Raw genomic sequence first — 22,101 nt, forward strand, 5'->3', positions numbered from 1 at the left:
ATAACAAGATGTATAACAGACAGCCGCATGAAGCAGAACCAGGGTTCCCCTACACAGCTTTTTTCCTTTGCAAGCATGAAATCTTTATAGCGTTTTGTATTACCTGTACTTAAAACTGTTTCTCCTCAAACTGCTGAAGTAGCAAACCAGATTCTATTCACCACATTGTTTTTTAATATTAAAAGAAGATTACAATTGGTGTTGACTGGCCTAAGTAACAATAATCTGTTTGATGCGAAGTAGAGGTGCTTACGTTTATTACAGTGCTTTCCCCTCCAACCAGATGGGCAGTCACAGACATTTGGGCGTACACATTTCCCTCCGTTCATGCACATGGGATCACAGACACCTGCAGATACATAGCAAAGGAAGAACATGGTAGATGGGAAATGAGGGAAGACTTTACCTGAGACTGACTTGCTGCCTTTCAGAAGGTTCAATTGCTTGTAATTACAAACCAGAAAAGTAATTTGGATTTAAGAATCTGAAACACAGAGGCTTGATAGCTCCCATAAATCCTTCTGGAAAATGCTGTGCCTTGTGTGGAAGCTCTTTTGGGGAAGCTCCAGTCAGAGCTGCCTCACCAGAAAAACTAGAGAGGCATTAATTACAATGATTCTTGGAAAAACAAGTAAGATGATAGATATTTTCTGTGGCAGCTGCGGACAGACCGAATACTTGTTAGAACTTTCACTTCCTGATTGGAAAACATGTTCTCAGATGTTCATTTGGATAAGAAAAGACTTGAAGAGGATAGATTGTTTTCACACAATTTGGGGAATGTTTTTGCATTCACCTAAGCTTAAAGACTAAATTGGTCTATTCCTCCATTGCCTTTTCGCGCCATTTGTTAAAAAGTACTTACCTTTTTACTTTATTCTTTCATATAAATAAGATGTGAAAGCTAAGTTGTTCTTTCAACCACAGGAACCAGATGATTTTTTTTGTTGGATTTCATTAGAAATCTAATCGCTAATTTTTGTATCTCAGATTAAGCCTTGTATTTATCAATATTGTTGTTTTACAACAACTAACAGTAAAATCTCACTGTTCTGGCAAGTCAAACATCTGCAATTTGATATAGGTAGATGCCATAAGCAGATACCCAAAGTCTTCATCTCCTGTTTCTCCTTGCCTGTTACAATAAGTGTAGGAAGGACCCATCAGAGGCAGTGTAGTTTAGAAACATGGCAGTGCTGGTATGGTGGGAGTGGGAATGATCTGCCTTTTACACGGAAGAAGGCATTTGATAACTGGGTGGACGACAATAAAACCATGTTACATAGCAAGTGGTTGGACTGGAGTATGAGAGTCAAGTCAGGGGGAATCTGACAATGAAGGTTTGAGAACACATTTGTGTCAAATGCCTCCTGCCGTGTTTAAAGCTTTGTAGGCACAATGGGATTTCCCGGTGACTCATTACCAACAAGGGTAATCAGCATCAGTCCTCCCTGCCTGCGGAGCCGGGTGGCTGTTGAACACCCAGCTCTTCCTCAGCAGGGAGCAGGCTACTTGCTTCTGCAGGCACCGAGGGGGCTGACAGCTAAAATGTAGCATTACAGTGCCTTTTATTAGCCTTAAGGTTGTGATGTCTTTTGGCACATCAGCAGTAGGAACGGAACTTGAATACTAATGCTGTAGCAATTCTGATTTTGAAGTCATCATGATGTACAGGACTCTGAAACTACCACAACCCCCCCTCAGACCTTTACTGTAGAAGGTAGAATCCTGCAAAGAGCCTCAAAATAGGAATGATTACTAAAAAATAGCTTGCAAAAATACAGCAACTGTTATTTGATGGGAGAATAACCTTCTGTTCCTCTCTTAGATATGATCAGGCTTTTTTAGATAGGTGGATTTAAATTCCCTAATTATTCCTCTGATGTATTGAAATATTGTTTTTGTGGCTTTTTGTGTCCTGGTCTATTCCTTCAGTGCAGATGCTGCTGCACTGGAAGCTTTTAGCACTATATTGTTGCTCTTGGTTGGCCGCTACATTTGCATTTTGTTCTGTGCCAAGCCTCCTGGATCCCTCAGCATAGTGACCTGCCCTCAGGCAGGTCAGACTTGCCCACACTTATAAGGGCTGCTTGAATCCAAGCCCTTAAATTGTCGTCCTCTTTTTCCTTCTTTCTCCACCTCTCCTGATCCATGCTATAATCTTGGCCTCTGCTTACTAAGGCTAACAGGGATCTACAGTTCTTGCTGAACTATTAAAAAGTGCTGCAACCACTAGTTAAAACCTAGAAGAGTTCAAAGTGCAGTGGCAACCATAACTCTGAAAACCTTTTTCCCTCCCCTTTGATCTCACGTCTCCAACAATGGACTTCTGACCTACAATCTCAAGTTGTGTTGTATTTGACTTCCCGTTTCAAGTATAAAACAGCTCAAATATATTCAGAATTTAGAAAAGATGACCTCAAACCATAAAATTTGGTTCTAGATTTCAAATGACCTTATGCTTTGTGATGTTCACAGACCATGGTGTCCCCAATGCTAACCTGCTGTCCCAAAATCAGTTGAAAATCTAGAGGTTTGATTTTGAGATCATATGAAACTTGGACAATGTCTTCCTCCTACCTCTCTAAAAACTAAAGCCGAGAATAATTAACTAGAAGCACAGTAGCACTTGTTCTAATTGGTATTTCTCTTTTTTTTTTTTTTGTCCCTTACATTCCCTGTGTATTTTTAACCTTATACACACAATTACATTCTAAGATATTTCTGGTTGTTTTGTACTGATAGCAGATTTTTTTTAAATTGTAGAACAACAGACTCTTCCTTCAATTACAGAGAGTCAAACTGGTGTGCTCTTTCATTACCTTTTAGTTTTCAGTTTTTGTATAACTGAACTTGTTCCAGCTCAATTTGTGTTGTAACTCAGCAAAACTTCAAGCAACAGGTGAGGTCCAGTCTTGGTCTGAGTAAAACATATCCGTTCACACTGACTTTCAACTTAGGATCTGTTTCTCCCTTTGTTCATCTCCCTTACAAATGAACAAGTAACTATGAAAATATAGCATGAATTTCCTTTCCGTCGTTTATTGCTTGTGGCATCTTTCACTTTGGTGATAAATCCAAAGGAGTTCAATTCAAAGTGAACTAAGGAAAGTGCCAAACCTGTTCTGAACTGGAGGGGCACTTGTGCCTGCCTGCCCTCCGGGGCAGATGATACTTTTTTTTCTTGCTAGGGAATTCATGAGCACCTTTATGTAAATGAAGGCAGTGCTCTCTCTCCCCTTTTCCTGTCTGACATCTCCACCTTGGTCTCCCTTTCTTTAACTTTCTTAAATACAATTCCATCTCAATACCCATCAGGCAGACTTCAACATTTGTTGATGATAACTAGTTTGGATCTTTTCTAGTCCCACTCCTTGGCCTCTGTGGAGGAGCTCCAATTTCAAAATAGCAAACAAAAATGTTACAGCCTCTCACAGGAAAACTAAATAAATTATCAGACAGTAGGAGAGCAAATCGAATAACTGTAATCCTCTCAGGCACTGGCATGACTTTGAAAAGACTCACATTTCTTTTTTTCCCCTCCCTTTAAAAAAGGCCTGGCATCTTTACCCCAAAACAACAGTGGTTTGGTAGGCTTTCCACCTGCCTTGAGGACTAGCCCTAATGACATGGATATAAACTCATTCGTGTCTTCCCTTTGTTGCAGTTTTGTAGGGTATATCACTGGGAGTAGGGAGAGTCCTGTACTGTCAACACATCCTGGTTGCAAGCTTGCTGGCAGTCAGTAAGTATCACTAAAGCCTTAATCCCATTCCCCTTGCTGTCACCGTTGACATTTCCATGCTCTTCAGTAAGAACCAAAGCACAGAATTTCATATGCAATAGGGTTACTCAATTCTATAACATGCCACAATTCTATAAGGCCACTGTTTAACTCTAGAAAGGACTTCCATGATCTTATGTTTTCCAGAACTGGTTAGATGAGGTAAGCCTATGTTGAAGGTGATAACCCAGGTTAAAGAAAAAGCATGATTACATGTTGTATTTCAGGTAAGGGGTGATTTTGATAAGATAATAAGCAGCTGCAGGTGTTAAGATAAAACATAGGTGTTGCGCTGAACATCATACAAAATGTATGCAATTTTCTGTGCACTGACAGGCATTCACAAGTTCCTAAGTTTTCTGTTTTATGTAGCAGCTATTTCTCTTTGATGGCTTTAATACATTTTGACCTTACAATCACCTAAGATTTCCTGTGACCCTTTGCATAGCTTATCCCCTCTAGGCTGACTTGACCCAGTGAAGTGCTTCTTGCAACTCTTTTTATCAACTTCCGTGGAACTCCATAGTTCAACTGTTCAGCCCTAACATCTTTAAGGTAGTCAGACCTCCTGCTTTGTCAGCCAAAGGGAAGAATTTTCCTGCAAAATAAATATTTCCAGAGAGTACTAAAATTCTAAGAAAAAACCCAACCAACACCTTAAATGTGTGTAAACTCAGGTAGGTCCTCCGGGTGTAAGTAGCACCAGCAATGGACACCTACAATTCCAGTGCCTTCCTTTGCCTGCCCTTCTTGCCATTGATTTACAGTAACAGTTCTCCTAAAACTTACACAGTATTAAGCAAAATATCCCTGCTATGTAAAGCCAAAAGGGACTGGAGGCAAGGTTGAAGCACTGAGCATGCTTTGTGGGACTGCATATACTAGAAGCAACTGAGAGTAATCTCTTGTTCTAACAAACAGTAACAATATTAGCCAGCAGTATCTGCTCATTAGTTTACAGTGATTAAAAGAAGCCAGATATTTCCTTCAGACCGCCACTGCTTCTGTGGCTTAGCAGACAAAAACTTTTCAAATTGAACCTAAGCCACCTTTTGATGCAAGTACCCCATTACACCTTTTCTCGCTAGAAGTAGATAATAATAAGTAGTAAAAAGCTTGCAATTTTGTCAAAATAAGACAGTCTTCATCACCACCTTTATAAAGTCAAAACAGTCAGAATATTAAATTAGGCTCCTAAAATCTTGGCAGAAAGGGATCCTCTGCAATGTTTCAGGAATATGCCTTGCTGCAGCTGAACATCCATGTCCTTTCCTGACAATGAGACTTCACAGACTATTTCTTTCTGAATCAAAAATTACCTGTCATGATGTATCCTGAGCCGTGCTGCTGATGAGGAGACAGTGCATCACACTGCAGTGCTGATTAGAAGATGTAGTTTTCAAGACAACTTTTCTTTTCTTTTTTTTTTTTTATATGCCCTGTAGAATCTGAGAAAATTGACCTGCTTCTAGATGCATTCTTTGGATGGAGGAGAGAAAATAGCCTCAAGCAGTAACATCTGCGTGGGCCAGCTAAGGTAATGCATCAGGCTATAGCTTACTGACAAAGAACACAGAAATGTGGCCAAAAGAACACCTACTGGTACATACATACTTCAACATATCCTTTAAGTCACCATCCCTGTGCTGTCATTTATATATGATTCACAGGCACTGCTTTTATTTCTCGCTGCTGTTGGTTTTGGACTGACTTCTCTGTGGGTCTAGTGCATATTTCCACTTGCTCTCTCTATTGCTTTTTTGAGGAGCAGGAAGCTTGATCAGTCGCAATTTTGGCTTTTGTATGTGTACATGTTTTAATGTTTGTTTTCTCCTTTCTGCTTAGTGGTTATCTTGATTTGGTGTGACATTCTCAAAAACAAAGAGCTGTAGCTGGGGAGATATGACACAGTAGGGACACAGAGCATGGGACAGATTTAAAAATAACACCGACTGGTCTTGTCAGGAAATACAGATGACTGAACTCAAGCTGAGAACAAAAATGAATCCAGCAGATGTGAATGCAGAGGGCTTTTGTGTTAAAACTGGCACTTCTAGTCCTTTTCCAATGTTTATAGGTAATATACGTCACCTATTGATAAAACCAGGGAGAAGGTCTGCACCAGGAATGGGACAATCTTGAGGCTACAGCCTTTAAATGTAGTGATGTTGCTGATCTTTTTTATAAGATGAGATCTGGAGGGTCAGGTCAGCAGTTTCATGAAACAGCACAATTCAATTGATCGACTGGAAAGAAGGTTGCCCATCTCTCTGGGTGCATTATGCATCCCAGCAGCACTGCTCGAATGAAACATTATCCTGACTGCAGTAAGGAAACAATTATTTGGATGCTTCGAGGCTCCAAATAAAGATTTGATCTTGCTGAATGATTTTTAATCCTTTGAAAAAATGAATCACAAAATGTGTGTGTTCTGGCCAAAAAAGGTGTTTCTAACACGGGGCACCATTGTTTGGATTCTACTGCCCTGACACTAGCAGAAACTAGTCGAGGTAAAAAGTGTCATTCTCCCCTTTAAAGGATATAACTGATGCTCAACAGATCATTAGTGAGATGGATGTACCAATATATCTGCTGGTGTGAAGGTCCCAAATGCACATAGCTCTGAAAAACATGTCATGGATTCAGGACACGAGCAATTTCTGGTCCTTTTTTTTCTATTTCCAAGGGCAGTAAGGAACTAGTTTTGCCTGTGCTGAGTTTTAGGCACATATGTTGTTCCAGAGCTTGATTTTCTCTGGAATTCCTCATCTATGTTGATTTGTATTTGGAAATAAAGAAAAAACCTTCTCTCCAAGCTCTATCAGAGTAGCCTCGGATGTGTGATCCACTGAATGTCAGTAATTATAGCCACAGATTAAATTTTAAGAAGAAGGAATGCTTGTCGTGTAATAAAATGGTTTACAATTTTTGTGCAAGGTTCTTCTAAAATTTGGATCCTTATCCCTATCAAGCTACCAATCATTTTGAGGTTTGCTCATCCCTATTTCTTGCTTCATGTATCTCTGACAGAGATGCAAAGCACTTCTTCAATAAATTACCTTTCTGAATAGTAAAAATAATCTGGTAGAAACCTCTGAGGGATGCAGTGCGGGAGAACAAATTACTACAAGACACAGAGGGAGCTGTAAATGTAATTGTGATGGGTGTGGTGACAGTTTGCATTTATTATATATTCACTTTACCACACAGCTCTAGCAATATGAGTTAGTTTGCATGACCTAGCACACATTTCAGAAGAAAAAATGGTCTGAAAAATTGTAGACCATATAGATAGCAGTGCAACGCAGGTGCTTTGCCTAATTATGTCTGATCTTCATTCTGATGTGTTCTTTGATATACCTATGGGGCCTTTTAGAGATCTTAAAGCAGAAAATAAATCTAATTTAGGTATTAGTTCAGGAAAAATGGGAAAAATAATTAATACTCTATGGTAAAACTACTGAGATGCTAGACTAAACTCTGAGTGTCAGTGTGTGATGTACTGCATTCTTGTTTGCTGTCATGTCACTCTCATCAGATGATAACATTTTCTGTCGGTTAAAGAGGATCCTGATCTCTCCATCTGTACCTCCAAAAGATTCCCTGGTAGTGTGCAACAGGCAAGACTCTTAAACCTCAGGAAGCTCTGGAAACCAATGAGGGATTGTCACTCCAGTACAGATAGGGACTGTCCATTCTCCTTGGACTGAAATGTTTCTCCCTCTAGGTCTCCTGATCTTCATTTTGCCTATTGTCTCTTGTCAGGTGAGACTCCTTCTAGAGATACAGTGGTATGATGTTTGGATAGCTGCAAAATATTTCAGCATCTTTCAGAATGAAAGCCACTATAAACAAAATAAGCTTGTGCAGGTGCACATTTATACATTTGGGGAATATTCTGCTAGGAACTGTCAGATTTTGAGATCCTTAGCAAAATCTTTTTCTCATTTGCTGATTGGTTTTAGTCTGATTGCAACACTATTAATTTGAAAGAGACTATAGCTATAATTTATTCTCATCTTTGCAACTGTTAGTATATAATTAATGTGGGGAATTGTAAAGTATACTCTCAGCACAGCTTATATTCCCATCTTGTTAGGGTCTTGGGTTTGGTAACATTTTCTCTTCATTGAAGAATGCTCTGTGTTTTATTAGGTCAGTGAACCATTGCAGCATGTGTATAAATTGTTCTGTTGAGCTGCTTTCTTGTCATGCCTGAATAAGAAGTGAAAGAGGATTCTCATATACATTGTTTTCCTCTGTTGATTGTTTTTGCAGCTTCCGTGCTTGTGGTGTGACCTGCCATTTAGGCACATTTTCATTGCGCTGAGTGGGCTAAGCCATCACCTATGCTTGATGCAATTTGGTTTATTTTCATCTATACAAAGAAAAAGGGAGATTCAGGCAGAGTAACTGAAGAGAACCGCAGTGGCACAGGAGACACAGTCTCGAGCCAAGAAGAAGACCAGCCACAGGCCACTGTGGTACGGCTGATAACCCAGCCGAAGAGCAAGGACCTCAGGTGGGAGCTCAGTCAGGGGCTTTGGAAGGGGACTGCTGTCTGCATTGGCACTGCACAAATCTGTTAGTCGTCCTGTTGTTATCTGTCTCAGAAAGTAAGCTAAGGCTTACTTGGGAATCGGTGCTGGAGAAGATTGTCTTGCCAATGTCTTTTTGTGGATAAACAGACAATGTTAATCTCCAGAACTGTCTGTCCTCTGGGTTTTCAAGTGGTAGACCCCATGCCCCTTTTTTAAGAGACATTTTAAAAAGATGTTAAAATATTTTAAAGTATTGTTTCTTAAATCAGTTAGTGGAAAAAAGCACTTACCCTCACACAGAAGCCTACTGCAAAGAGAAATGCAGTAATTCAGCAATCCCTGTTCTTTTACTTTAAGTATGCGTTTACATACAGCAGCAGATCTGACACATTTCTTTAGTGCCTTTAAGATACAAATAAAGAAATACTGGCTCAAAACCTAGATTTTCTAGTCTAGTAAAATTCATGCTGCAGTCTGTGAATGTTTTGCTTATGGAATGAATAAAATTTTAATAAGGCTTTTGGGCTTATTTAGGATATATATTCAGTTCTTACACAGATATATTCTCATTCTCTTTCTGCAAAATAAATTTAGACAACTGCATGTGCTCAAAACCCCTGTTAAAATAAATGCATCAGCTACATACATATGAACAAAATGTAGCTTTTAAGAAAGGCCAACTAACGGTTTTGTACAAATCCTTACTAAGAGTGAGCAAAGAGGAGCACTGCTCTGAGAGCAGACCACAAACCAGGTTGTACCTCGAGTCACTCTCTCCTGTTTGGCTCTCTCCCTTTCTCCGGGAAGTCAGAGCTCTTCCCGCTCCCCTCAGGCAAGATGCATGGATCATGTTGTGTTCAGCTGAATGGGAAAGTCAGTAGTAGCCCTGATTGGTTTTAATTCGTCTTCTGTTGTATTTCCTGCCTAAGGAAGGAAGATGACATCCAATATGAACCTATTCTGTTACACGGGCTGGAAAATCAAGTAAGAACTGAGACCAGTGTTTCCTTTTCCTGTGTCTCCAGACTGTGCACCAACCAGTCAATAAGCCAACCTTTCTACTTCTGTCACAAAACTAATGCTTTTAGCAGTAAGTTACAAGTCTCTCTGCTATGAGCAGCTGTTTACTTATTTCCAAACACCCGCTACCTGAGGATATTGGCCATCCAGAAATCTTGGACAAATAGTTGTTGCCTTTAAGCACATCCTTGACATACGAAAAGCAAGTCTAACGCAAATGATTCCTCCATCCATTTAGATGAGATACATGGATTGTTCCCTGCTCAGTTGTGTGGGAGGGTATGCTGGACCTCTGGTTTGCAAACTGGCTGATATTAGATAGCTTGAGTCAATCTGCCTACTCAGTGAAGATATTCCAGGGAATATATCACCTGTTGTCAGGATGTTAACTCGGTGGAATTCTCATTTGTTGAGCAGTAAAACTTCCTGCTTATGGAGGTGGCAAGGCAGTAATCTACAGAAACATAACATGGGGAGGCTTGAATATGGGAAATCAGTGACTTTCATAATATGACATTGCTTAGCAAAAAGCTGCCTTTGAAACCCAGTGTTCATATTTCCAATTAGTTTGCCTCTAGCTCTCATGCAAGTAAAGTCCTCATGGTACTGGGAAGGAAAAAGAGAGGGGGAGGGAAGAGGAGCAAGCAGAGCTGGAAGAATGAGCGTGAGTTATATTGTGCACTGTGTATTGGCTATAAATCCTGCCTGGAGGAATTACTGAAATGGAGAAATAGTTATCTACTAACTTTGAGCTTCAGTGTGCAAAGCCCTAATGTCAGTGCGATGATTTATGTGATACAAAGTCGGCAGGATTTAGCCTGACACGATAAAATAGATGCATGCAGAAACATGGTCTCTGTTTTAAACCGTATGTAAACTCCAGCTAGCTGGCTGCCAGACGAGTGGCAAGAAGGTACGGTGTCGAAAGAGAGGCCGAGGTCAGGCTGCAGGTGTGCTTGGTGTTCTGGAGAAGGGAGGAGGAGGATGTTCAGTGCTGTTCTTCTGTGACCTTTGCTTGCTGATGAGCTCCAGAGGGAGCTGTGGCTTGCCTTTTTGCTCAGAGATGACCTCACTAGAAGCAGATAGTGGTGGAGAAGGGATAAACGTGTGGTCCCATGAATTTCTCTTTTTCTCCCCTTCTCTTCACCCCAACCCTTCACAAGAAAACTCAGCTTCTATTAACTTTCCTTTTTTAAAGAGTCATTTCTAAAGCAGTCCTATGAAAATACAAGTAGTAAATAAATGAAATCTAATCTATTTTCTTTGTTTATCGTTTTTGTAAGTATGTAGTAGAAAGCAGTGTGAACACTCCTTTAAAGCCTCATGAACAGGAGTGATATCCCAGGAATGTTACAGCTGTGCATTTTTTCAAAAGGGAATTTAAAACCACGTACAAATAGCTTTTCTCTAGTATTAACACGGAGTATGTTTGTTTGATGCAAAGTCGATCTGGAAATATATTTTATTTTGAGGTACTGCCAGCATTTGCCTCTTTCCGCTCAACAAGACTGATTATACTGAAAACACTGCGTAGCAAGCGAGGATACAAGGTTGTACAATTGCTGAGGCATAACCATACATTTCACTGTCAGCTCTGACACCCACTCGTCCTGGGTGTGGGTGTCTGGTTTGCATAATCACCAGGCAGTTATTTATCAGTAAACACACCAGGCAAAGCCTTATATTTTAGCTGGCAGCCAATCAGAGCTGGTTGATTTACACATTTTTTTGAGGTGATGTTTATTTACCTACAAAACAAACACAGACTTTCAGGCTGCATGCCTTTCTCCGTACACTAAGGAATCAAAGAAGAGTAATTCCGAATGGCAAAGACGTGGTGCTGCCACTCTGTCCTGCACGGTTTTGGCTGTCAGGCAAAGAGTATTAGAAATGCCAAACTGTACAGGGAAGGAAATGAAGATCCTAAGGCATGTTGCTATATATTCAGAATGAACCAAGAGAGTATTTGGGTTCAGTTTAGAAATAACCTGTCTTTGGCTGCCATGGCTTTTAGTTTTAATTATCTCCTTCAGTTGAGAATCTGAAGCTGCCAAAAGCAAACAGAAGCTTTTGTTTCTCTGTCCACGCAGGTGAGATACTAAGAAAAGAGAAATGTCTAAAAGCAGTGGAAACAATGCCAAAATATCCAAGGGGTAAGTGACAAAAAACCTGATTTGACTTATTTTTATCTTTGCCTCTAAACACTGTTCCTACCTAAAAAAACCTTCATAAAGCTGATATCATGACAAAAATGCAATTTGTTTAGAGTATGTGAATTCTTTATTCTGTTATTTCAATTAGGGATATTAAGGTGCCTTTTTATGATATTTGTTAAGATGAAAGAAATAATCATGAGCATTAATTACTGGAGAAACAGACACCCACAGTTATTATTATTCTTATTTTGTTGACTCATCACAAGAACAAATGTCTGTCCCACTTGGCCGTCTGCTACTTACATCTGAGTTGCAAGACACTTGGGTTGACACGTTAGGAACAACCCTAATGTGTGAATTATCTCCAGGATGGGCATCCAAGTGCTTCTGGCTTCCCTGACTTCACGTAACTCCATCAAAGGGGTCATCCAGAAGTGTGTTATGGTACCATGAGCCTAGAAACTGTAGCATCCTTACTGTAATCAGGGCTGTGCATGGCAGGGAATTTTCCCCTTGCCCTAACTCTGTGTTGGAGCATATTAAATCTGAAATCTAAGGGTTTACTGGTGCAATTCATATCATTATTAGTAGGTTTCAGAGGTAAGTGTGCAAAAATTGTGTACTGCTGTGTATAAACAATGACAAAATTGAAAAGACTGCCAATTTCAAGCATTCACTACATGTTTGGAAAGGTAATATTTTTGTTCAGATCACTGTTTCTGAAAAGGCTGTTTCTCAGTTTTTATGGTTCATGGGAAATTTCCCAAACCCACAAATATTTTCCCAAACTAAAGATCAAGAACTTGAGGCTGCCCTGCATGTAATACGTGGGTGGGAAACTTCTTCAGACTTGTCTTTATTAGTCTTAAGTTTACTCACTCTGTCTTGATAGGTTTTATTAAGCAGGTAATAAATCCACCCAAAATTTCTAAGATTAGAGTCTCAGTGTAAGTACATAGTAAAGTCGATTTGCTGTCAGAGGTTTTTGAAACTGTACTACAAGCGTAAAGGACTTCAGGACACTGAAAACTCATATTCAGAGAGTGAAGAACAATTAAAATAACCATAAAACCCCTCACAAGCAATTGTTTTTCTCAGAATTGTCACACTCCTCATTTTGTCTAAGCCAGGTGTACATTTCTCAGCGTGGGGTAACCTGGCAGCAACAGGTTAGACACTACTGAGCTATGATTTGGGCCACATGTTCACCTCTGGCAGTTCCTCTGAAAACGTGGTACATTGTCCTGGTGATTTGCAAATGGGAGCTGTTGTAGTATTGAACTTCCAGTAAACTTTGTATCTAATTACAGTTTTGCTATTGTCACGTATGTATTTCTTTTCCTTACTCTTTGTGTAAGGATATTACAACTCTGTGCAGCTCAGGGCACAGCTGGGTTACGTGGGGTCCTTAAAGGCAAACAGAAAAGACGCTCAAATCCAGAGAAAATCCTCTCTGTGAAGTAGAAATCTACTGTTTTTTTCTGATTCCTTCTTGCCATACCCTTCCCAGGAAGGTTAGCAGAAGCACTGCATGGATTGTCTCCCAGCTGGGTTTCTGGGCACTCAGGCACGCAGCCCATGGGGCTGGTCTCACCTCTGCAGAGTCAGCGGGCCAAGCAGCTGCAGGATTATGGAAATTAATTTGATTAATGTATAAATACATATATATACTGCTAGTGACACTGCAAATGAGACAGAATGAGCTACATGATATATTAGCTCTTTTTGGAACATCAAGTGGATGTTGTGGTACATTTTATGTTTTATTTAAGTAAAAGGGGTTGGGTAGCGGAACTTCTTCATGCTAGGAATTTATTTTCCACTCTTTCATTTGTCTATGTGTAAATGAGTTAGGAACACGTGTCTATGTATATACTCCTAGCCTTTAAGTTTATGCCACATACGTCGGTTGATCCACCATTCAGGTCGATGACTGACTGAAAATGGAATGAAATCGTGCCTAAAAAAAGATATGAAATGCCTTTTGCATTTGAACTCTGAGGTGTATGGTACTGAGAGCAGCCTCCAACTGATAGGAGCACTAGTTTTCTCCATTTTGTTTGTGGGGGAAGGTTTGCAGAGGTCAGCTGAGACTCACTTCTGCCATGTGCCCTGCAGTCCTTTGCTCCAGAGGAGTGGAGAAATCTGGATTCTCTGGCAGAGGAGAGAGAAGCTATTTCATATGACAACAATGAGAAGACATACAGCTCTAATACCAACTGCTTGTTATGAAAAGCTTGTGAATAACCTACTTCTTTCTATGGATCATGGTACCTGTCCCATGTGCAGTTGATTTTAAGCAAGAAAAAAGAAACATTAGTCAACATTTTTTACCTATGAACAGTCAGTGGCCAGTAAGAGTAAGCAAACAGTATTTGCCTTCTAGTTAATCGTGTTTCTCTTCATTCATCACAAACACAGGCCCTTCATTTAAGTTTTTATAACACTAGGCTAAATAAAGTAGACTATATAGTGGTTATTGAAGTAGAATGGAGGCCAAGATTGGACCGAACAAAAACATTTTCATCATATCAGAAAGCTTTTTTGCAAAAGATTATGCCAAGATGGACAACAAAACCTCATAAACTCCTTGCAAGTGGAAAGAAACATGCTGTGTGTTGGTAGCAGTTGGAGAATTTAGGGGAGTGCTTTGCTAGACTGTCATCATGATCACCTCTTTTTCCTTTGATCTGTCTGGAGATGTGGTACTATGTTTAAAGCTGGAAACAGCACTTTTCTAATGTTCTCTAACTTCAAAAACAAGATGCCAAACATAAGGTTTTTTCCTCCTTTCTTCCCTTCAGCTTGTTCCTGCCAGAACAGACTATTCAATTGTGTACTTTGCAGCCAGGCAGAACTGTGCATCATGATTCTCCCTGCTGAAGGAGGGGAGAATCTCTAGTATGGGGATTGAGAGGGCTTTTGTTGCTGGAAGGAATTTTTTACTAGCTTTTTTTCTCTGTGTGTGAGAGACATAAAATGCTCTGGAAATGTACAGACTCTTCCTGCCAAGAATGGTTGTTTTCACAGCTCCCCTTTTGCCAATTTCAAACTGGTTAAGGGAAAAAAAAAAAAAAAAAATCACATACATATCCTAAACTCCCTGGGTGACAGATATTGTTGAGCAATAGAGTCTGTAAAAGTGCCAAAATAACCTATTTCCCCTGAAGAATAGAAGAATCGAATATGAATTCCGATGCTAAGGTGAAGAGGGAGTTTTCAGTGAGAAGAACAAAGGCAAGGCTGAAGTGTTATTAATCAACTGTCTTAATTAAGCTAGAAGTATGACGTTCAAATATTTTTAAGGATCTCAGTCAGCTGCTCTGCCTTTGGCTTTAATTTTTTCCCCAAAAAGTCTTTAATGCAAAATAATTAATTCATCTCCAAATATGAGTGTTACTCATTCTGAACGCATGAAATATTTAGAGATGATGCTAGCAAGACGTTCTACTCCCAACATTGACTTGACTTAATGCTGTTCTAATTAACAAGTTGGTTTTAGACAAAACGTAGTGCTATATGTGTTCTGATAGAAATATAGGAGATCATGGCAGAAATCCAGACTAAATATTCTGTTGAACATGCACAAAAAAGAGAAAAAGTGTTTAGGAGTCAGGGAACATTGGAAAGCAAAGGGAAGTTTGTCACTTACTTTTCTGACACCTTCTTCCAGTGTAGCCCTCAGTGCAGGAACACACATTGGTTCGAACACAATGACCACCGTTCTTACAAGGGGGAATGCAAACAGCTAGTGAAAGCAAAGCAAAAATTTTGTGCACAAAAATCACACAGGGGATCAACATTGCCTAGATATAGGCTCTTTATTTAGGTGCCTGTCTTGGGACACCAGTCTGCAGAGGCTTTTTTCTTTAGTTGGGGTAGGGAAGGTGTGTCTCCAAAGGGTGATGTGGGCAGATGCCTAGCTGGAGATCCTGATTCTCTCTTGTTTGTGGAAGGAATGTGGGACATGACTCCTAGCACCTAAGAGTCTCTTTTAGATACCTGCAGTTAAGTGGTCAGAATATTCCTGAGAACCTCCTAGGTTTTTAACTCTCTAGCTAAAGGGCTTTTTCAAGGGCTTCTGCCCTTGAAACAGATCAGTGTTTGATACTTGCTAACTTGGTTTTGGTGCTATTTCTTCCCCCCTTCTCAACGAAGCAGAAGGAAGGGCTTTGCTTTTCTTCAGCATCCATCCACTATCTCCCTATATCACTTCCATATCCCACAAATGTGGATATTTATTTTCAAGTTGTAGTTCTGTCTAAACCATAACACTTAAGGATAAACATTCCAAATCACCTAGATGTTGAAAATCACCTTCCACGTTGAACCTCAAGAGAAAGATCATCAAATTACAGAGTCTGTATCATTTTCACTCTCTCCTTCACCCCCAACATCACAAAAACAAAGAGCTTCCAGCAAGCTCCATTTGCAATTAGATTTTTGTGTGTGAATCATTCACTTGCAAAAATATGCATTGGGATTGCATTCATCTAGGAACTCCAGGGAAACAAAAGAGAGAGAGAAAGAGAAAAGAACTTTTAATATTGAAATAGTTCAGGTTTGGTAATGAGAGTCTATTTATACTCCCAGAGTCAGGAGGGGTTATTAGAGCCATGCTCAAAAAAATGAAAAGCAAGTGGTATATGCACAGGGGTCTTCCAGCTATTTGAGCCCTATAACATAAGTTCCTCTCTCCTGTCTATTCTGCCTGAGCTAATGGGTAGTTAAAGTATTCATTAGTTTGATTTCTGCAGGACAAAGTGAGCAAGAAGCCCAAGATACTGTTAGCCACAGTTTAGAGCTCTCCCCTTCAGGACAGGGGTTTGAAATCAGGTCCTGCTCTATGTCAGGCAGAGCAATATTTGATCACATCTTTGAGCAGGGATTTGAAGAAGTCCTGTACAAGTCTCCCATCCACAACACTCTAGGATGGTCAAGTAGGTGATATTGTGAGCCCCATTTGAAGATGAATTATCATCTGGCTCTGAAATGGAGTATAGTACACACTGTAGAGTATGCAAAATGAACAAAGTAGAGCCATGCTTTAACATTTAATTGAATAGTTGCTAATTAGTGATATCACTGACTTCAGATAGTTTTAGATTAATTGTTTAGTTATCATTAATATCATCATAAATAAGTGCTTACTCCTTCACAATACCATTAAGAACAATATAATGTGGATTTACAACAGACTATAACATCAAAGGAGCACACAGGGAGTTATGACAAGGAAAAGTCTCTGGATACACTTCATGGGGGGACAGGTAATGATATAGGTTGCTGTTTATATTTTAAGCCCGGATCCTTTATCAAGATGATAAATAGAACTTCCTTACCTCTCTGGCACTGTGGCCCGTAGAAACCATAAGGACATGTACACATATTTGGCCGTACACAGATCCCTCCATTCAAGCACACAGGATTGCAAACAGCTGTATGTGAATATAACATAACTCATTGAAGCTCATATAATTTTGAACTTTTTAGAGTAGGCACTCTTTTGCTGCTGCACATGTCATTAGAATAAACATTTCCAGTAATATTGTGATAAATTTCGCACAATCCTTGCTGGTCAGTTGTGGCGCGGCATTTATTCATTGTCGACACAGTGGGAGCATTTCAGTGGTGTTTTAGCATAGCTTGGGGGGTGAAATAAAACATAATTTAATAGTTTATTTCTGATGTCTTCCTTTGATTTGCACAGTTCATTTGCTTCCACTCTAGTATCCTCACCAAACACAGTCCCAAGGTAGTAAAATGTAGTCACATTGCATACAGCCTGGATAACCTGGAGATGAGATATTAACCATTTGCTGCTTGTCTGAGTTAAGCAGAGCATCGTGGCATTTCCATAAGTTGAATAGGTATACACCGCAAAACCTCCATTTGTTCTGCCTCATTTAAATGCCAGTTCCCACAACATACTGGCTCATGCATCACCAACAAAGCCACTGGCTGAGCTCCCTTTGCCTCTTTATTTATCTGTTATTACTGTAGATGATATAACAGGCACTAGGAATTAAAAGCTGTCTTGCATATTTCCATGCGGCAAGTGCCTGACTGTTGAAAAAAAAGTATTAGAATTGCAAATCAGTTTAGTTGGGAAGTCAGTGTGTGAAGAATAAGGAATCTGATAAAGTTTTCATTGTAAAGCAGAGTGACACTTTAAAACAGCCTTTTTCCTGGTATTCCCTTTGTCTTTCAGTATCTGACAGAATAACCCATTAAATAAATTAAATACATTTAAGCTTAAATAAATTAAGGGTCACTAAAATGTTTCAGATGAACTAAAGGAGAAATAAAATGTCAATTTGGAAAGAGAAAAAAAGTGAAATTGTAGTCTAGATGAGAGGCTTTTCTGACTAAGCAGCAGTCACTTATGAAATCAAAATGGACTTCATTCATTGCTAATGGTGAATTTGGTTTAGTTGCCTCATTGTTGCAGCTAGTTCACAGATGTCCACACTCTGTCAGTGTTTATATTTCCATTGGTAAAGTACCCTAAGTCCCCTTTTTTTTTTGTTTCTATATCTGTGTTCATCCAGAGACTTCTCTCATATCACTTGAGGCAGGAAACCCCAACAGTATCCACAAAATACTCTGTGCAGTGCACACAAAACAGTGCCGGAGAGGTGAGCCTGATAGCCTTTCCCCTAAGGTACTGGCAGACAAACAAATCCTGCTGCTGTTATTCTGGGTTGGAAATTACTGCTTCTGCTGCTGTGGCTTGTCCTCCTCTTGGAATAATCCTGTTTAAAGCCACTCCAAAATAAATTTGCAGAACTCAAGGAGAGTAATCTCCAGCAGGAAAAAGAGGAGATAGTGGGAACCAGAATAGCTAGTGGCAATCCCAGTCTTTTACCGTGGATCTTAGCTAGGTTAATTTATGTGTCCTCAACAGGTCTGTCATTTCAACACTTACAGGAAAAGCAGTCTTCGGGAGATAGAAGTTCAAATGACATCTCTCACCTTCCAGGAAAGGTAATGTAGGCTGAAGGTGTCTTAGTCATTTAATATTCACTATGGCAGAGGCAGACTGCCTCTGTAGCCTTGAGGTTTGGCACTGATTAAGGTACTCCTCATTCATGCTCCTTTTAATATTTCACTATTTTGCATGCCTTGTCCCAGGTGAGTGCTGTAGTTGCTGTGCCTTTGGAGGAAAAATATGTACTCCAGCTTTTAGTGCTTAGACCCTGAGTGGAAGGTCTGTATCTATCTGAACAGGGTTCAGACTATGAGTCCTGACTAGAAATAGGTACCTAGTTCCAATCCTCACCTTGTCGTTTTGTACTGACAGGTGGAAGTGGCTTTTCCCTGAGCATGCACACTTCTGTGGATGCCTTTTGTAGGTACTCTGCAAGTACGAGATGCAGGCAGGAGGAGCAGTGTGAATTCTGGCAGCAGCAGGATGTTTAACATTAGGGGGTGAATGGTTACATTCTCCTTGTAAACCGGCTTTTGTTCTGTCTTGTACAGTCACAAGGCATCTTCTGGAATGGCAAAACTGAATCCAAAAACTGGACGACAAAAATCTTAGTAGTCAGTCTCAATTTCTGATAGCTTACCTTTCTAGGTTCACTTTTCTTTCTTAGACTATGCAGTATTAGAAGTGTGTATGCGGTTGCTGACTTAGCAGCAGAATTCACATTTGCTTCCTTATATTCTTGTCCTAACTTAAACTGGCCTCCTTCTATTCCCATCTCCATAAAATGTATTTTTAAGTTCAGATATGACTGCATACCACTAAAAATCACCAAAAGCCAAATGGTTCTTTCTGGCCCACCAGCATACCTTGAGAGAAATGTGTAGGGTTAAAAGCAATGAAAACTGGAAGTTGCACAGATGGTGAGCAGTGCAGATGGCTGCGTTGCCCTCATCTCTGCCACTGCAGGTGTGGGGCAGGAGTCATTCTTTGAGCTCTCCGTGAACAGGACCAACAAAAAGTGAGGTTATGTCCATGGCAGCTGACACTGTAAATCAACATATCTCCAAAATCCCAGTGAGAATTATTCTCATTTGCAGAGCTACCTAGTAACTTCTGAAATGGTGAATAGCTTTATTTTTGGTTTTGTGCATGCTAAGAATAAACTCCAGAATCACGCAAGCTTAAAAAGCTACAAAAAGGTTTTGTTTGTGGGTTTCCTCTATGTTACCCTGAGATTTAGATAAACATCTAAATTTACGAATACTTACATAAACTCAAAGCCTTCTGAGGTTTTGCCCTTTACTAGGTCTCCTGTTCTCATGTTTTAATTCTTTAAGCGATTCCCAGTCTGACTGCTGAATTGTGGGAATCACATGGATTTCGGGCAACAAAAGACATGAGAGACCAGTCATTTCTAACCACTTACCTGTTTCGCAAGAAGGGCTGCTCCATCCATTTCTGCATTTGCACTCATCCGGTGACACACAGACCCCTCCGTTGTGACAGTGTCTGTTACACACCACTGGAAAATATGCAAAGGATCAAAACCTCTCATCGGTAACACCTATGCAGATCCTAAAGTTGCTCTATTACAGCAGATAACTAACGGTATTAGTCCAAGAAGTAAACTGAGAGATGAATCTGTCCCTTTCCTTGGTTTTCTTTCTCTATTAGAAGTCTAGCATCTAAAATTCTTTGCTTTTTAAGTATTCCAGCTACTGTGGTTCAGAGATAAAATTATACTCCTGTCAAGGGCAACCTGATATTTAAATAAGCAGCGAGGGCTCTAATAATGAAACTGCACGTTTCACCATTCAGCTAATATAGAAGGGTTTGAAGGCTGATTTTTTTTCCCAGATGTTCTATATATTGAACCTCTTTTGTAACTTGTATTGCACAATAATGCAACTCCTAATAGGTATGGTTGTCTTTTTGTGTTCTCAAAATTAGTATTACTGCATTCACTCACACAACCTTGAATTTAATAAATGTTACTATAAATAACATGGAGGTTTTTGCTTATTTGTTTGTTTTTCCAGAAGCACTTTTATGTAGAAAATGTTGATATAGATGTGCATATTTTTATATAATACAACTATGCTGCTGGTAAATATATGCTCTGAAATAGTTTAGCTACTGTATTACTTCAATATATTATACTTTGATTTCCTTGCTCTATTCAACCATCATTTTAAGGGGAAATATAGAAAAATAAAAAGGCTTTTTTTGTCTTCTAATTTTCTGCAAATTCAAACATGTAATGAGGAGAAAAGCCTGAACGAGTTCATACATACTTGTTTCACATCGAGGACCAACAAATCCATAAGCACAAGAACAAGTATTTTGAGATAGACAAGTTCCTCCATGTTCACATGGTGGGTCACAGTGCACTGCAAGAATGAAACACGAGAAAAAAAAATACAGTTCAAATATTACATTCTGTGTGATTATGAGCACAGCACTTGTTATGACTTTTCCCATACCATTTTATTAATCCAACAAGTAATTTGGCTACTGAGGAAAACACTGCAGGATAAAAGTAGGTATCACATTAGTAATACAGCACTAATGAGTAGCTATATAATGTCTGCAAGGGAATGATTTCAACATAATCATATTTAACTTCTGAGCATACACATTTTTAAGTATGTATTTTTGAATTCTAAGGATGGATCAAGTACAAATGTGCTTAATAACTAAAGACCTTGCCCATCCCTCTACAAATTTGCCTTGTGGATGTTCAGTAAGCCTTAACAGGTGTCAGAAGCTACACTAAAGCAGAGATGAAGTGTTTCTTCTGTATAGAAAAGAGCTGTATGGGAATTTGTCAGCAAAATGACAAACATTTAAGCAACAATTTTAATGTTTAATAAGTAGCGTGAGGTCTGCAGACAAAGCAGCAAGTTAGATAATGATTTCTTGACATATTGCAATATGCAATGTCATTCTGCGGAAGAAAGAGGATGAGCAGTTGTATTGTGTAAAGCTGGAAAGTACTGCAGCTCCTGAAACAGGCTATTCGCTGAAGACACTTGTTTGTTTTTTAAATATTATTATGAGCCTAATGCCTTTATTGTGCAGGGAGCCTGGAAGGTTTAGCTTCTTAAATCTAGAAATCTAAGGTAGATACCTCACATCTGATGTCACGAACACTTCTGTTTGTAGCCCTCTAATAAGAGGTAGTTTTGTATGCCAAACACAGGAGAGGAGGAGAGAAGACCACTGAAGGTAGAAGACGACCACTGACACTTACTCAGAGAAGAAGTGCTGTGTGCAGGAGCAGAGCAAGGCTTGTGTATCAGCTGGCTCTCGTGCCTTCAGAAAAAAAAGCCAACTCACATAACAGAATGAAAAATACCTTTCCTTGTGCTTGGGAAGTGAATACAAAGAAAAATGTTGTACTTTGGCACACTTTACTGGCAGAGTTTTGTCTTTTATAATGGATATGAAGCTAAGCAAGGTTATTCCAAGGAAAATGCAAAATGAAGCTAAAGAGATCTGAAAAAAGCATCTTTCATTTTAAGTATTGTTACAAGGGAAAAAAAAACCCTAATGTACCACATTTTGTTCTTAAAACTGGAAAATGGACTGTGTAATTGGGAAGCTAAATGAAGGACAAATACTTGTGGCACAACATAATTTAACTGAAGTTCATGTGTTGAAGACCTC

At 39.5% G+C, this 22,101-nt stretch overlaps 1 protein-coding gene across 1 annotated transcript in view; it reads right to left on the minus strand.

Moving 5' to 3' along the window:
* LOC128144630 (von Willebrand factor D and EGF domain-containing protein-like) overlaps positions 1-22,101 on the minus strand; it is a 190,550-nt gene that overhangs the window by 18,957 nt on the left and 149,492 nt on the right. The window contains exons 22-26 of the mRNA XM_052793761.1: positions 20,727-20,822; positions 19,859-19,954; positions 16,844-16,939; positions 15,154-15,249; positions 254-349 (exon numbers count right to left, since the gene is read on the minus strand). Of these exons, the coding sequence (XP_052649721.1) occupies positions 254-349; positions 15,154-15,249; positions 16,844-16,939; positions 19,859-19,954; positions 20,727-20,822 (480 nt within the window). The remainder of the gene's footprint in view (positions 1-253; positions 350-15,153; positions 15,250-16,843; positions 16,940-19,858; positions 19,955-20,726; positions 20,823-22,101) is intronic.

This window comes from Harpia harpyja, chromosome 7, assembly GCF_026419915.1.
Source record: "Harpia harpyja isolate bHarHar1 chromosome 7, bHarHar1 primary haplotype, whole genome shotgun sequence".
NCBI classification, from domain to species: Eukaryota; Metazoa; Chordata; class Aves; order Accipitriformes; family Accipitridae; genus Harpia; species Harpia harpyja.